Genomic DNA, 18,262 nt, shown 5'->3' on the forward strand with positions numbered 1-18,262 from the left:
TTATAATTCTTCTTTAAGAAAACTGAATTTTACTGAACTGAACTTATTTTTACTGAACTGAAATTATTTTTACTGAACTGAAATTAATTTTACTGAACTGAACTTATTTTTACTGAACTGAAATTATTTTTACTTAATATTATTTTTTTAAGGTGAAGAGAACAGAGCCTAAGTGTGAAAAAGGTAAGAGTATGTTGAACATAGATAATTTTTGTCCTAAAATAAAAATGGTGCAATATTTGTGAAATTTCTTTAAAAGACAAACTATACAATGTTAAAATAACAGAGAATATACAAAAAAAAAAAAAAATTAAGAACGGAGAATATATACGTAGTACAGTATATATTTTAAATTTTTGTATTATGGATTTTTTTTTTTTTTTTTTTTAATTTTGTGATGGTCGTGACTTATGGGAGATGGTGACTTGGTGAGGCTAAGTCCAATCCACTCACACCTTTTACATATACTAGGGCAGCTAACGTGCGCGCTATAGTTATTTTTTTTGAAAGCCGATTAGTGCATTTTATTATATCATAGTAAGCAAATCAGCAAAAACATACGACGAAACCTCGCTAGGAGCGTGGTTTTCCCAACATTGTTCACAACCAAACGGCACTAACCTAGCTAAGTGGTGGGCTACAAAATTCTCATCACGCTTAACATGAGACCAAAACATGGAAGAAAAATTAGAACTACAAAAAACGATATCCTCAACAATACTATCAATGGTAGAGAGAGTACAAGAATTCTTCTTCAGCTTTGTAATCAAAATCTCAGAGTCTGATTCAATGATTATGTCCTTATAGCCATACTCCTTTGCCTTCTTCAAACCAAATAGCGCAGCCTTCCCCTCAGCAACAAGTGGATCCCATCTCGCTTGTACTCGTCTTACACCAGCAAATAACACTCTGCTAGAGTGGTCACGGGCGACAGCCCCCAATCTAACCCAACCCTCATCCTTTGTAGAAGCATCAACATTGATCTTAATCACGTCAGGAGGAGGAGGAGACCACACCACCCTAATATGAGCATGGGAGTGCACCCTTTTCCCGTAAATTTTCTCAGTATAGTTGCTGAAATCCACCACCAACCTGCTATGCCTTTCCTTTCCAGAATAATGTTGTCTGGCTCACAGGTATTCTCAAAGACCCACTTGTTCCGTCTGCACCAAATGAACCAAGTGAGGAATAAGCTCCTTTAATAAATTTCCTCACTCAGTTTACCTGCCCATACTAACACAAGATCACCAAAATTTCCAGCAGACGACATATGTTCAAGAGCTTCAGAGCAGCCACTTTGATGCCAAAGAACAGTAGCACTGGGACAGGAGATTGTGGCATGAATAATAGACTCTTTCTCAAAACCACACCACGGACAAGAAGGATCCTCGAGAAGGTGTCTATGCTCAAGTACTCCGCGGGTTGGAAGCGAATTAAAACAACACTTCCATATGAAGTGACGAACCTTTGGAGTAACCTTCAATTTCCAGATTTCAGCCCAATAGTTCTCAAAATTCTCGAGCATAAAAGACATACCCAAAATGTAGGCTGATTTTACCTCGTAATTTCCGTCTTTAGACCATGTGTTAGAATCCAACTCCTTTTGATGTATTAGATTCCATTTAAGTGCTTTCCTAGAGTTTAGGTTATGTTTTCTTAGCTTGAGGTCCCATTATTGTGTTACTGTCAGATCAGTGTTCACTGGGGATTCTCCTTGTATGTCATTTAAAGCTCTTTAGAGGGCGAATGATTAATGAAATCTTAAAGCCTTCTACCAAGTGTTGCCTTGCTTTTATGCTTGTTTGTTGTTAGACCTTTATAGATATTGTGTCTTACTTGCATATTAGCTCCCCTCCAACCCAACTTGATGCGCTAAGGACTCGTGGTTCGGACCCGCTTGTGCCCGCTTTGAAGTATCGGCCATCACAAGCCCCGACCACCCGCACTCCGTCGCCCAAATAGACGTGAGTGCTCCTGAGATTCTATTGCCCGCTTGTGTTGCTTTGTGCTCACAAGCCCCTCTTCCGCTCAAGGCTAGCGTTCTTGCCGCCAAAAGGGTAGAGCGCGCCGCACGTTTCGGGGTCCAAACTCCCGGACCGTGACAGTTGGTATCAGAGCCGAGGCTCAAACCTCGTCGCAAGCAACCCGTGTAGGCACCAAGGAGGGCTACACGAAGATGGAATTCGTAGAAGAAAGGCTCGCTTGGCTCGAGGAGAAGGCGGACAAATGGGCCGAGCTCCAAGTCATTGTACACGAGCAAGCCGAGCAAATTGTGAAATTGATGGCTGACAGAGATGCCCTCCGCGAACAATTGCAATTTGTTCAAGGAAAAGCCGACGAAGCACTTGAGAAATGTGCTACCTTAACGCGCGCTGTGGGCAGAGACGCACTGGGTGTTGGTGCGGCGAAGATAAAGCCGCCCAAACCTCGCGACTACAGTGGCGCTAGAGATGCGAAAGAAGTTGATAACTTTCTCTTCGACATGGAGCAGTACTTCCGAATATGTCAACTAAGTGACGATCAGAAGGTGGATACTGCCATCATGTACTTGTCCGAAGATGCTAAGCTGTGGTGGCGCACCAAGCACGCAGACATCGAAGTAGGAAGGATCAAGATTGATACATGGGCGGAGTTCAAAGAGGAACTCAAAGAACAATTCTACCCCGTCAACACAGCGTTTGTTGCACGGATGAAGTTGCAAGAGTGCCGCCAGAAGGGTTCTCTTCGCAACTATGTTAAGGAATACTCGGCGATAATGTTGGACATCACAGACATGAATGAGAAAGATCGTGTGTTCAACTTTGTCAACGGGTAAAGGAATGGGCGCAGCGAGAGATTTTGAGGCAGAATATTGATACCCTCGCTGCTGCTATGTGTGCTGCTGAGAGATTGATGGACTACTCAGTCGGGATGGGTTGTCAATTCGAGAAGGATTCAAGTGGGACGTCAACACGCTCTAACAGTTCGTCTCCAAGCTCTCCAAAGGGTACAGAGAACGGCTCATGAGTATCGTCCAACACCATTAATACATATCATAGAAGAAGTGGAGGAGTTGATGCCAAGAGACAAACATCTACCCCCTCCCACAACTCAGGAAACTCGAGGGCCGGCGCATCCTCGGCAAACACAAGGGCAATAAACTGCATACTTTGTCGAGGTCCACACAAATGGTGGGATTGCGAGCATAAAGAAGAACTTGACAAGATCCAAAAGAGATTGTCATCCATGTCCGTTCAGGAGGCCACAAAAGAGACTAGCAGCGATGAGGAGCCCACATATAGGATGGGTTCCATACGACGCCTGAGTGCTATGAGAATGATAGCACCTCAAGAAGAACCAGAAGTCCGATATCTTTCGGCAATGCGAGTGATGGAGCCTGAGAAGAAGGCAACATCGAAGAAACAAGCTCGCACCAGAAACCCAGAGAAGCGGGAGATGAAACCCATGGAGTTGGCAACATCCCAGATACACACCCGCCAAAACCAAAATCAGTCACAAGGTTCGAAGCAAAGAGCGACGAGCCCAGAGACACCAAAGAGACACCAAAGAAGAACCTCCCAAGAGGGAGGAAAAACAGTGGTTGAGCAAACAACGCAGGGCGCATGCAAGGGATTACAAAGAAAATGGTCACCCAAGAGGCACCAGCCACAACTTGAAGCTCTCCACCACAGTCTCAAGGAAGCAGCTCCCCAACAGATGATGGTGGAAGCAGCTGTCCCCCTTAATTCAACAGATTCCACTCCCAGGAGGAAATTTAGAGATGAAGCTCTCAACAAGATGTTCGAGCCGAGCGACTCCAGAGACAAGCTCCTCGTCAACAAAGAAGATCCAGCTCAAGAGTCAGATAAGATTCCAGAAGATAGCCGCACCAACGGCGCATCCGAAAATTGAGATAGTTTAGGGTTTTCTAATTTTGATTGTAACTTTTGTAAGTCGACGAGGTCGTCGACGGCTTAAGTGGGGGAGGATGTTAGAATCCAACTCCTTTTGATGTATTAGATTCCATTTAAGTGCTTTCCTAGAGTTTAGGTTATGTTTTCTTAGCTTGAGGTCCCATTATTGTGTTACTGTCAGATCAGTGTTCACTAGGGATTCTCCTTGTATGTCATTTAAAGCTCTTTAGAGGGCGAATGATAAATGAAATCTTAAAGCCTTCTACCAAGTGTTGCCTTGCTTTTATGCTTGTTTGTTGTTAGACCTTTATAGATATTGTGTCTTACTTGCATATTAGCTCCCCTCCAACCCAACTTGATGCGCTAAGGACTCATGGTTCGGACCCGCTTGTGCCCACTTTGAAGTATCGGCCGTCACAAGCCCCGACCACCCGCACTCCGTCGCCCAGATAGACGTGAGTGCTCCTGAGATTCTATTGCCCGCTTGTGTTGCTTTGTGCTCACAAGCCCCTCTTCCGCTCAAGGCTAGCGTTCTTGCCGCCAAAAGGCTAGAGTCGCCACACGTTTCAGGGTCCAAACTCCCAGACCGTGACACCATGCCCGCATTAAAGAATCCTCGGGAAACCTTTCTCTGATGGGGATTGCAAGGATAAGTTGTTGATCACGATCATTAAAGACTTTTTCCACCATACCCAAGTCCCAATTTTTCTCGTCCATGTTGATCAAATCAGCCACATATGTACAGCCCTCTGCCCTGTTCTCACTAGTAGCAAACCGTCCCTCATCATCAAGAAGCCACGGATCTTCCAATATTTTGATCTTCCTGCCATTGCCAACCTTCCAAAGCATACCATCAAGAACAAAAGCCTTCGAACTCCACAAATTGCGTCAAGAATAGCTCGAACAAGTGCCCAAAGCCGATTCAAAAACTGAGCAATTTGGATAGTATTTGGCTTTAAAGACTCGACAGAGAAGAGAATCCCCTTGAGTTGCTAGTCTCCAAAGCTGTTTGCCCAACAATGCATCATTAAATACTCCCAAGTCCCTAAAACCCATGCCTCCCAGCCACTTGGGTTGACATAAATACGCCCAACTCTTCCAATGTATTTTCCTCTCCTTAACATTTGAGCCCCACCAAAATCGAGCCATAAGAGAGTGTATTTCGTGAATCAGAGATGATGGGAATTTATAAACTCCCATTAGATATGTTGGGATGGCTTGAATGACGGCTTTTAAAAGGACCTCTTTTCCCGCTCTAGAGAGTAACTTCTCCTTCCACCATTGAATTTTCTTCCAAATCTGGTCTTTCACAAAAGCAAAGACGGCTTTCTTTGACCTCCCCACCTCTATCGGTAACCCCAAATACTTCACATGATTATCTACCATTTCCATGCCAAGAGTCGAGCTAAGAGTAACTCTAGAAGTAAGATCAACCCCCTTACTAAAAGAAACCTCCGACTTTTCTAAATTTTAGTTATTAGCCATATTTTAGTAAGATCAAATATGCGCGCTATAGTTAGCCATATTCTGAATCTCTTTCGTTTTGGACTTACATTAAAATTTTAGTTATTAGCACTATAATGAGAGAAAATATATAAAGAAATATATTTAGGGGTATAAATGTCCACACATTATTTTTAATAGATAAAATAAAGAGGTAATTATCATTAATGAGGGCAAATAAGTAAATAAACATTTTAGATGGTATAATTGTCCAAACACTATTCATTTAAAAAAACTTGTACATAATTAATGAGGGTATATATGTAAATACACATTTTAAAGGACATAGTTGGCAAAAGACTATTCATAAGAGTAGTTTTGTACTCCGTATTTTTTATAAGGTAGGGATATGTAAATTTTGGGGGAATTAAACAATATTCAGGCTTTTTATTTTGCCTTAAAATTTCATATATTTAATTTTTTTTATACTTATTAATTAAGGACTTTTTCATGTAATTCCAAACTCCAAAGTGCTTCCACCGTGAATTTAAATTTGCATTACTTTGACCTTTTTTTTTTTAAGTTTTATTTCGAGACATAATTTTGACCATTAATATTTTTAATTATCTATTAATAAAATTGTAAATACGAAAAATTAAATTATGAAAACAGACATTATGACTAATCTAATGATATATTTCATAGTAACATCCTTAACATGTATTCATTTTATAATATTTTAAAAAATTATACTCTGCAATAAAAGTGTAAATAATGTATAAGTTAAAGTAGTGTAAATATTAAAAAATAGAGAGTGTAATAAGATTGTGTATTATATATGGAATATGAATTATATCCCTAAACAAAATGAGAAAAAGAAAAACTCACACTAGTTAATTTGGATTTGGTAGATATTATTCCAAATTACTGTGTGTTAATATTTTAATATGGGTACAATTTGAACTAATATTAGGTAAATTTGGATGAGTGTTGTCAGTTCAAGGCATATATAGGTGATAGGTCTAAAATTTGACTGCGGAATGGAATAAACGAAGCGTAGACTTCTTCTAATTGCGGAGTAATCGTATTTGATTGTTGATTTTATTGGTGGGAACAGTTGATATTCTTTGTGCATAGACTTTTTTTGACAACACAAACACAATTATAAAAGAAAACGAACCAACTTTGACTTCAAAATCATCACAAGGTCAAAACTCGTGCTATAATAATTGTTACATCAATGCCTAACATTAGCGTGCCTCTTACTTCAATAATCAAAACTGTTTATCATTTTTGTTAATTGATTGAGGAGTACTATGGTTATTATTCTTATTAGCTTATTATACTTAGTAATCTTGCACAAATCTATTTGGGGAAATTGACATGACATAGATAGGTAGGGGGTGAAACTACTTTAGTTTAAAACCAAACCAAACCGAAAACTAAACCGAATTAGAAATATGGTTCGGTTTTTTTCCCTTAAGTGGTTTGGTGCGATTTGCAAAATCAAGAAATCAAAATATTATGATTTGGTTTCAGTTTCAAAAATTAAAAAATCGAAAAACTAAAACCAAATCGAATTGTTGGCCCAAACCGCAAATTAACCCTAAACCCAACTCTAATTGTAGCCATAAGATATAAAGCAAAAAAAAAAAAAAAAAAAAAAAAAAAAAAACGTAATCTAACTTCCTCTCCTTTCCTCTTTTCTTCTGATCTTCTTTGCCCTTTCTCTCCCAGTCTCCTCTTCTCAAGTTCTCGGTTCTCACTCTCTTCTTTTCTCTTCTCTACTTCGTCCTTTCTCTCCCCTCTTCGATCTTTGCTCCGCTTTCACTCTCCTCTCCTTTTTGACTAGTAGTATTGAGGCAAACGACCAAAGACGACCGCCAATGTTCGCATTCAAAAGGTTTTTCATGTCAAATTCGATCATAAAAATATTAGATCTAGAGTTTTTATGGTCGAATTTGACCTTTAAAACCTAAATTCGAGGTTTTCGGTGGAATGTGAGGTATGTCCTCTTTTTCTTTCTTTTAATTTGGTTTGAGTTTTTTTTCCTACTTTATTTTTATGGTGGTGTGTGATTGAATTGCGGTGGTGGTATTTGGGTCGATCTAGGGTTAGGGTTTGGGTGGAAGGGATGAAGGATGGTGAAACAAGGTGGGTTGTGGTGGGTGCGAGTCTGGGTTAGGGGTGGTGAAATAAGGTTAAAAGTTGTTTAATTATGTTTGTATGGATTGGTTTGGTTTTGATTAGTGTGGTTTAGTTCAGTTTTTTTTTGCAAAATTTGATGTTTATGATGCTTGATAAGAAAATTCGTTGCGATTTGGGTTTTTTTCCGGTTTGGTTCGTTTTCAAAGCTAAAGTGGTGCGGTGCGGTGCGGTTTGTAAATTCCAAAATTCGAAATAAGGTGGTTTAGTTCGGTTTGGGCAACAAACCAAACCGAAAACCAAACTTTCACCTTGTAAATAGGAGTAATAAACAATTGAAGACTCCCTATAAAATTTAATATGTACTCGTATTTCATTTGTTTAATTTTTTTAATTAATGAATCGGAGGTTGTCTAACTCACTCTCTCACACACACACAAAAACAACCAATATCACTTGATGAGCAATCAAATTAGACCTGATCAATGGGCGGGTCGGGTTCGGGCCGGTCCGAGGCATAAAAAAATTAGTCCATTTTCTCGGGCCGGGTCGGGACAGGGCTAGCTTCGGGCCAAAATTTTCATGCCCAAACCCGCCCAAAATGGACGGGTTGTGCGAGCTTTTCGAGCCATTTTCGGGCCGGGCAAAAAAAATGAATTAAAATAGCTTAAATTGCATTCCCAAGCCCGCCCAAAAAAATAAAAAATTCGGGCCGGGCCAGCGGGTTGGGTTTGTTTTGACCAACTCTTAATCAAACCTTATTACTCTACCTTCACTACCAAGTAGTACTTGCTATAGTTGATATGGAGTAGGAGTTTTACCTCATAATTCAATCTCTATCAACTGTGATTTAAGGGGTGGGGATTTCCTTATCCTTATCCTTATCCTTCACCTTCTCCCCCTATTTCCTAGGTTAAGTATCGACGCATAACGCATTAACGCCTATATGGTTCAGAAACAAATAGGATGACATTATTGTGGATAATTGGGACATGAGAAAAAAGAGGTGGAAAATGCGTCCAGGTAACGTAGGAGGAATAGGTGACAGGTATTTTGGGGAAAAATATTCAACAACATAGTAATATAAAGAATTGCAAAAAGTATCACTACATGCATAATAGTACACAAAAAAAAATACTATTAAGACAACTTATTCTTTAATGGTACATTATACACGCATAATTGTACACAAAATGTACCATTGTATCATTAAGAGAGAGAAATATCAAATGAAAAAAATAAATAAAAATCTCATATTGCACTCCTATATGCATACGAAATAAATAGGCGCTGCTCCATTTCCTGAGTGTTTGACATGCGTAACTAAGCTAATTTCACTCATGTTATGTCCGCGAATTGATTTTTATTTCATGACAGTTCCTTTGCTTTTGAAAAATCAAATAATTTTGTGAATTGTTAAGATGTAGATCTAGGTTGCACGAGAATAGATAAAGATATGGGAAAGCATTAATCCCAAACTAGGAGACACACACATGGGTACGACATGTACAATTCATATATTCCCTTTGCCCCTTTTTATAATTCCTATTTGAAATTTTGACACTATTATAATGTCAAATAATCTTCCAAATTGCTCTTTATACTCCGTATATAAGACATAGCATAGTCATGTTGGGTTTTATTTGATTCGTCTCGATTAATAGATTATTAACATTCAATTGTTATAGGATTTTTTTTTACTAATAAACAACTAACGATATTAATGGTCAAAGTGTTACATTGACAAATGTGAAAGTCAAAATGAGAACTATAAAAAGGGGCGGAGGGGTCGCTCCTCATTAGGCCTTTTTCGAGCCAAGAGGTAAGAAAGGCGATGCTCTCTATTCACTGTTTAAAGTCTCCGGGTCCAGATGGTTTTATGCGGAATTTTTTCATCGACATTGGGAGACAGTGGGTGCAACAGTGGTTTAGGCGATACAATCCTTTTTTAACACCGGCTACTTGTTAAAGGAATTTAATGCCTCTATTTTGGTCATGATTCCAAAAGTGGAAGTTCCGGAAGTGGCGGCTCAGTTTAGGCCGATTAGTTTATGCAACACTGTCTACAAGTGCATAGCTAAGTGTATGGTAAACAGAATGAAGGGTCTCCTTCAAAGCCTTATTACGGAATCACAACATGCGTTGGTTTCAGGAAGGTATATGGAGGACAATATTCTCCTTAGTCATGAGCTTCTTCACTTTATCAACACTAGTAAGGGTGAGACTTATAAAGCGGCTATTAAGATTGATATGTCAAAGGCGTATGATAGAGTTAATTGGCTCTTTCTCTTGAAGGTCTTGGAGGCCTATGGTTTTCCGCCAAAGTGGGTGCAATGGATTTCTCAGTGTGTGTCAACGGTGTCGTACAGAACTCTGGTGAATGGACAAGTTTCAGAGATGTTCAAGCCTAGCTGTGGCTTAAGGCAAGGAGACCTGTTGTCTCCTTACCTTTTCTTGTTCTGCATGGATGTTCTTTCAAGGATGTTGATGATGGCGAAAAACCTGGGGCAGATTAAGGGCCTCAAGGTTACACTACTAGAAAATAGCTTAATTCCGACGGACTGCTTCCGACGGACCCGATATTCCGTCGGAAAAAGGGAAATTTACGATGGATTTTTTTTCGTCGGAAATTTCCGACGAATTCATCGATTCCGTCAGAATTTTTGTATTTTCCGACGGAATTTTCCGTCGGAAATTACCTTTTCCGACGGATTTATAGTCCGTCGTAAGTTTCCGATGGAATATTCCGTCGGAACATAATTTTTTTTAAAAAAAAAAAACCATTTCCGCTACAAAACCCTAAACAAACTTGAGAAGCGCCTCTTTTCTCTTCTCCTCTCCACTCTCTCTCTTCTCCGTTCCTCTGCTTCTCTCTCCTCTCGTTCTCCTCTTTGCTTCTCCCTCTTATCTTCTTCTCTCGATCTCCTCTCCTCCTCTCTGTCTTTCCTCTTCTCTCTGTTCTCTCTCCTCTCGTTCTCCCTCCTCTCATTCTCCGTACTTTCCCCTCTTTCGACCACCACACCACGGCATCAATAACAACACAACCACCGTCATCAAACACCACGGCATCAACAACAACACAACCACCGTCATCAAACACCACCGTCATCAACGACCAACACACAAACGACATCAACCAACTACTTGAAAGGTTTTTTAGGCCAAATTCGACCATGAAAAGTTTAGATCTACACTTTTCATGGCCGAATTTGGCCTTGTTAAACCGTTTTTGTGTTGAAATTCGAAGCATATTTCAATTTCAGGTATGTTTTATGTTTTAATTTTTCGATTTTTGTTTCCGATTTTTTTTTTTAAATATGGATTTCGGTGGTGGTGGTGGGTGTGGCTGATGTGCATGCGTTTAGCATTTTCAGTGGTTTGTGGTGGATGTGAGATCTGGGCTTAGGTGGGGTCGGGTTCGGTCGGGTCCGGGTTAGGGTTTGGGTGTTTAGGTGGGTGGATCTGGGTATGGGTGAGGGGTGGGGTATGGGTGTTTTGGTTAGAGTTCGGTCAGGGTGAGGGTAAAGTGGTGGTGGTGCTGTGGATAGGTTAGGGTGGTTGTGGTGGTGGTGCTGTGGATCTGGGTATGGGTGGGGGTGGTGCTGTGGATAGGTTAGGGTTAGGAAGTGGGTGTGGTTGGGGTTGACAGGGGTGTTTTGGGTGGTTGGAGGTTGTCGGTGGGTGGTTGATCTGGTGGTTGTGGGTGGTGGGGTGGTTCTGGACTGCTTATGTTGGGTTTTTCGTGGTTGGAGGTGGTGATACGCCGTACCCGTGGTGGCGCGGCGTATTTTTTTTTAAATTTCATAAAAGCAATTTCCGACGGAAATTCCGTCGGAAATTTTCGACGGAATTGAATCCGTCGGAATTTTACGACGGATTGTTGCAGTACCTAAAAATATTTTTCCGGCGGATAATTCCGTCGGAATAGTGTTTCCGACGGAATTTTCGTCGGAAAAGTTCATTTTTCCTACAACATATTTTCCGACAACCTCTTCCGACGGAATTCCGTCGGAAACCCTATTTCCGACGGATTTCAGGGTGTTTCCAACGGAATTTTTCCGTCGGAATTTAGCCTATTTCTAGTAGTGTTACTCGAGATCGTCGTCTATTTCGCACTTGTTTTTCTGACGATGCTATGATTTTTTTGCAGGTTACAAAGGAGTCTTATAAGAACCTAATGAATATTTTTGACAGGTTTGGTGATATCTTTTGCCATCGCTTAAATCTTGGCAAATCTTTTGTAAAGTTTAGTAAATTGGTGCCAGCTCACAAAGTGGAGAAATTCAAGGAGATTCTAAAGTTTGGTCAGGTCCAGAATTTGGGTCTCCCCCTAGGGGCTCCAATCGATCTTGCTCGAGGAAAAAAGGAGTCCTTTCAGTTTTTAGTAGATAAGGTGGTGCAGAGGGTTACGAGCTGGGGGTCGATGCGAATTTCCCAATCAGCAAAACTAATTTTGATTAATTCAGTGTTAATTAGCATTTCTTCTCATGTTATGAAATGTTTCAAGCTTCTGGGGTCAATTGTGAGTAAAATTGACTCCCTCATTGCCAGGTTCTTTTGGGCTAGAAGCGGGGAAAAAGGAATGCATTGGATTGGGAGGAATATCTTACACCTTCCGAAAGGTATGGGAGGGCTTGGTATTCGGTCTTTGGCAAACCTTAATGATGCTCTTCTTTTTAGGCAAGTGGCTAGGATGCACTGCAACCCTCAGCTTATGATAGCCTGCTCTTATTCTCCGGTGCATGCTTGCACAATGTGTGATGGAAGGCCTTCTGCCACCCTTAGGGTTAATGCTTCATGGGGGAGACGAGGCTTTCATAATGTGGCAAACAAGTTGGTTTCGGGCTTTGCTTGGAAGATTGGAAATGGAGAAAAGGTCAATTACGCAAGTGTGCGATGGGTGAAAGGTGCGGTGCCTGTCCTTAACTCCAATTAGGTTCAATTCTTCGTGGGATAGGGTCAGGGAAGGTCAGAGAGTTGATGACCCTCACCCCTGAGAGAGGTTGGGATGCGGAACTGGTTCTCTAAAAGTTCAAGTGGGGCTTAGCAAGGCAGATTTTGGAGATGGAGCTTCCTTCTAGGGAGAAAGAGGATTTTTTGTACTGACAAGGTCATAAATCAGGTATCTACACGGTTAAAACAGGTTATGCGTTCTTATGTCAACAGGAAAGGGAGATACATAATGTCTTGAGGGAGGATGATTTTTTCAAGCTGATTTGGAAATTACAGATCCCTCCAAACTGGAGCTTGTTTTTATGGAAGTTGATGTTGAATGGTTTAGCTATTAAAGCAAATCTGCGGCACAGGGGGATTCCTGTAGATGCGTTATGTGAGGTTTGTGTTGACTTTGATGAGGATTCTCAACACCTTTTTTGTTTATGTTCTTTGGCTAGGTATGCTTGGCTCAATTGCTCGTTGCATATCAGCTCTGAAATTGATGGGTCTACTCCTTTGCGACAATGGATCCAGAGATATATCCCGCTGTTTTATAGCGATGATGGAATTGTTAGTGACCGTATCAACACTTTTATAAGTGTTTTATGGGGTCTTTGGATGGTTAGTAATGGGAGAGTTTTCAGACATGAAAATGTTCATATGCCAGCTCTTATGCGACACCTCGAGAAGGGTACCAAGGATTTAACTATTTTCTTGAAATCGGATGAGTGGAGTCTGGGAATGATACAAGAGATGGGATCCACTGGGGGGGCCACCTCCGGGTTTTCAGAGAGCAACGATGGGTTGCAGAACTGTTAATCCAACTAATGATTTCGATAATACTCGGGAGGTTACAATCTTGTGTGACGGATCATGGTACAACGGTCGAGGAATGGAGGGTTTGGGTGGGCCTTTGCGCTTCTTGAGGGGATTATGAGGATGGAGGTGGAGGTTTTTGCAAAGCGGTTTCGGCCTTATATACCGAGCTTATGGCCTGTCTTGGAGGGATTAGTTGGGCAATTGCTAAAGGCTTTAGAAGAATTTGGGTCTACACGGACTCAAGTGAGGTGGTGGGCTTGATTCAGAATCCACAAAGAGGGGCTATGTGGTTTTGCTGGACTATTCAAGAGCTTCGACAACAGGGGAGCAATTGCAAAGCTATGTGGTTTGGAAGGTTAGCAAGGATCAACTCCGAAAGGCACATGTCTTGGCAAATGAGTGCAGGACTAATTTAAGCAGCTTTAGTGTTGGTTAATGTTTTTTTTCGTTCCTCGTTTAGTTTGCTATTGTCAAAAAAGGGGGGGGGGCGGAGGGAGTAATATTTTTTCAAAATATTGACAATTTATTCAATAAATACATCACTAAAAACTAAAAAGGATTAGTTATGAACTATCATAAATCCAACTTTTTTTTTAATAAGACCTAACTTTGAATAAGAAAAAAAAGATAAACTAGCAAAACAAATTTGATAAATAGGACCCATACTTAGAGTCATAAATCCAAATATTTTAAATTTTACAAACTAAATTATCATAAACTACTTGCACAATTTTTTTTAAAATAATAATAAAAAAATTACACAATTTATCTCTTGTCATTTTGTTTTCTTATCAGATTATCACACATTATCACATTAAATACTTAGTGAAAGTGAGAGATAGCTCATGTGGTTAGAGCTTCCATCCCGGTTTCAGGAAGGGTGTGTTCAATTCACCTAATTTTTATTTATCTGAACTAATCTGAACTTATTAGCCCATATTAGAACTTACTTTAGTTGTAAATTAAGCTTGGTAGCCCTGATTAACCCTTTTCACAACTTATGTGAAATTATTTTTCCTGAACTTATCTTATTAACCCTTATCTGAACTTATTAACCTTGAAATAAATGAAAATAAAGTGAACAGAACAGGGCCGAAATTCTACGATCGATTCTCACCCCCGCCCTTGTGGCTCTCTAAACACCAAAAAAAAAATTAAATACTTAGTACTTATTTAGTTCACACTTAATAACACTATAACCTTCTTTCTCTTACTTAACGCCTTGTTTGGATAGCAAAGAAGGAAGGAAAAGAAGGGGAGGGAAAATGGAGGAAGGAAAGGGAAAAGAAAGGGAGGGGGAGGTGAGCTCCATTTTCCCTCCAAATCTCTCCAATTTTGGAGAGATTATGGTTATTAAAGAGAGAGGGAAAATGGATCCCTCCCTCTTCTTCCCCTTCCTTCCCCCAATCTTTTACCCAAACAAGAGATTTTGTCCCCCTCCATTTCTCTTCTCTTCTTTTCCTTCCATTTCTTCTTATTCAAACTAACTGTAACTTTATTATTTATAAAGGTGAAGAAAAGAAGACCTAACTTTATTTCTGTTAGTTTAGTTTAATTAATTGGGCACATGTAATTTGTTTATAAGTTGACCTAACTTGAATATAATCAACAATAAAAATATTCCTCCAAATTGTTTGTAAGTGTCGTTTGGTTATCGTTCATTAATGAAATGTTTTTTTTCTTATCAAAAAATACATTGTTGGATTCGTCATAATGTATACTATCATAATATCAATCTTTGTTATACTTTAATAGGATTTAACATACTTTTGGGTGTTTTGGATGAACTAAACAACTTTAAAAAATGGGTAATGCTATATGTAGCCCTAAAGACCTATATATAAGCATTAAATATACTCTTGAAAATTGTAGTATAAAATTAAGAATTCATGACAAAAACACGCGTAAATAAGTGTACTAAATGTATATATTTTTATGATTTCCTAACTTTGCACGAGTTTTTAGTGTGTATTATTTAATGTTTATATGTAGCCCTAAGGCTATGTATATCATTTTTCTTAAAAAATATAATGAATTTTCAATCCATACTTTTGAAGTTCTTATTTTTATACTCCCCCGTCCCTTTATTACATTTCTGCTTTCCTTTTTCGGTATTTCAAAATTACATTCTTACTTTCCTTTTTTCGTAAGTAAATTGTTACCAAATATCCCAAATTATCCCTATTTTCTGTTTTGTAATTATTGTTTTCTTTATTTTCTCACTCTTATTTTCAGAATCCATGTGCATCAATTTAGATGAATATGATTCGTCTTTTTTTTCCATCAAAAAATGTTATTGGTTCTTTTTCTTTTCAAAGGATCGATGACATGTGCATCATTAAATAGTATTCAATCTTTGTTTTACTCAAAGACATCAATTAATGTCTTGTAATTTCCATTGCACTTTGTTTTATTCCAAGTTCCGGAGGGAGTACCATTTTATTTCATTTGTTTGAACTAAACGCCCCCTATAAAAAAACTTTGTACTTACGGAGTATTATTGACTTTTTATACCATTAATAGCATTGAGGTTTTTTTTTTTTTAATTTTTTTTTTAGGAAATAGCGTTGAGTTTTATTACCTTTGATTTATATATTAGGGAAAAAAAGTATTTAATATGGTATTTTAAAACTAATTTATTGATATTAATGCTATAACAATTAAAATGGCGATTCCTAAAAAAAAAAAAATTAAAATGACGAAATATTTAAATATTTAGAAATAAAAATGTCAAATCTAGTACTATTTCCGTTCCTTCGACTCACTGATTATTTATGTGATCAAAATAAAATAATTTTAACCACATTTTATCATTCATACAATCAAAATAGATTATTAAGTTTGATCTTATTAGATTCCCCTAATGTATGATTAATTTTTCAAATATCAACTTTTCAAAATTTTTACTTATACTTAGCAGAAGTTATTAATGGTCAAAGATGTTTATTGGAGACCGTGTAAATGCAAAGTGAGTCGAAATTTAAATAACGAGTGGAGTACTTTGTATTATGTATATATAGGGGACTAATTCAAAGAGCTGTAGGAAGTGTCTACCCTCACCTTCAAACATAGATATATTCTCCAATCTCTTTTTTTTTTGAGGAAGAAATATTCTACAAATTTTGGGTTTACTAATCTCCCATCTCCCATCTCCCATGACTTCTTAATTCGCTAAAATAAACATAGATTGTTCCAAAAACTTACCAAAGCATTATAATATAAATTTTGATTAATTTTTAAAATGAAACATTGGAAAGTTATATATACGTACTCCATAATTCAATATATATTCTTTTGGATTTTTTTTCTCTCCAAAGATATTTTTTTTTTTTTTTTTTTTCATTCATTCATTCAAACAAATTTGACATCGAAACTGAATAAGGGTTACATGAACTTCGATAATCGGATACCAAGATTGTTGTTGTTAATTTATGTAATGGAGGAATATATATGATGAGATAGTTTGAACGATTGAAAAGATAGAGTTATATTCTAAATTTGTGCACTTAGGAGTGAGGGTAAGGGCCTGTTCCGATTTAATGAAAACAATTAAAATGAACTGATTGAGGCTAAAGTGAACAGAACTGAATAGAGTTGAAATGAATTGTTTATGAGAGAAGGAAATTAGCAATTGAACTGAAGCTGAACAAAACAAACTCTAAATCTATTCTATTAACAATTAATAAAACAGAAGATGCTGATGTCACCACTGCCCACGTGTCGCTTTTTTGATAAAAATTTTCTACCTTAAATACAATGATGATGTCATCTTCTACTCTCTCTCTCTTTAATTTTTTTTTATTTTTTTTTATTTTTTTTGTAGAGCTATCCTATTTAACATTTTTGAAATTTAAATATTAGAAGTTTCTACCTTACAACTAAAACCTATCATTTTACTGTAGGAAATTGAAACAATTTTAAATAGCACACCAATAAATGACCTCCTACGTTAAAACTTTGAATATATCATAATTTTGATGTAAATAAAAGATTTTAAATTACAAAGTTTACGTAATTCTTATTTATAGTCGCGTTGGGTCTGCCGCTCAGTTGAAAGCCAGTTAACGGTCAATGTTAAAAATATGTTTTATATAAAACGTGCATCATATGAGTTCTAACCTAATGGTAAATATAATGACAAAATCAATTCCGGGTCATCTTCAATTTACTTGATCTTTTATGCCTTCAAATTTTCCAACCAAATGTGAATAATGCGATTTAATATTATTTATTGGTTGAATTAAATTTCCTAAAAAAGAATTGTCAATTGAAAATATCATTGGATTCGTATTGATATAAACTTTTCTGATAATTTTTTTTTATTTTTTATTTATTTATTATGAGTATAACTTTTTAAAATTATATATTCATAGCTTTTTAGTGATAAATGATTAAAAAAAATCTAATTTTTTTTTTGAAAGAAAAAAAAATCTAATCTTATTGTTTCCGAATTTAACAAATACGAATGTTTCAAAAAAAAAAAAGAATTTAACAAATACGAAGTATCAACTTAAATAACTTGAATTGAACCTAACCTAAATTACATTTTACTGAATCATTATTTAATTTCTTTTTCACCTGATTGATCAACTAAATTTATACTATACTAATTTCAAATTTGATTCTAAATCATTGGAGTGGAGTCAAATTTATCATCATACGAGTAATTCACAAAACCTTTGATCTCAACCAAAAAAGAGGGAAAATTATGACTCCGTGTGAGAACCCGAGGGCCCCAAGTTGAAATGTATAAACAAAACTTAAAAATAAACCCCTTTTTCTTCAACTTCAGTCCCTTTCCTCTCGTCAAACTCCCCTTTCTACTCTTCTCAACTACACAATTCCACCCTCCCAAAAAAAAAAAAAAAAAAAATAAATTCCACAACAAAAAAGAAATCAATAAAAAGTACCCTTTTTCATATTTCAATTTTCATTTTCATTTTCTCTCTCCTGAAAAAATTAGTTCTGCCATTGCAAAGCTGCAAAACTTTAGCTCAAACCCTCATAAATTTTCTCTCTCCTCCTTT

At 37.6% G+C, this 18,262-nt stretch overlaps 1 protein-coding gene across 1 annotated transcript; it reads right to left on the reverse strand.

The window, feature by feature from the left end:
• Positions 1–527: 527 nt before the first annotated feature.
• LOC110703860 lies at positions 528–1,534 on the reverse strand. Its single transcript, XM_021881638.1, has 2 exons — positions 1,235–1,534; positions 528–1,106 (listed from the first exon to the last, which is right to left on the reverse strand). The coding sequence occupies exons 1-2, from the start codon at positions 1,532–1,534 to the stop codon at positions 528–530; spliced, it is 879 nt and encodes a 292-aa protein (XP_021737330.1).
• Positions 1,535–18,262: the final 16,728 nt, after the last annotated feature.

This window comes from Chenopodium quinoa, unplaced genomic scaffold (genome assembly GCF_001683475.1).
Source record: "Chenopodium quinoa cultivar QQ74 unplaced genomic scaffold, ASM168347v1, whole genome shotgun sequence".
NCBI lineage: Eukaryota > Viridiplantae > Streptophyta > Magnoliopsida > Caryophyllales > Amaranthaceae > Chenopodium > Chenopodium quinoa.

Bases quoted from the DNA above. Each gene is read 5' to 3' on its own strand.
- LOC110703860 (XM_021881638.1), bottom strand. From the start codon at position 1,534: ATGTCTTTTATGCTCGAGAATTTTGAGAACTATTGGGCTGAAATCTGG. The intron at 1,107-1,234 runs GTATGGGCAGGT...TATTCTGGAAAG, and splicing joins ATTTTGGTGATCTTGTGTTA to GAAAGGCATAGCAGGTTGGT.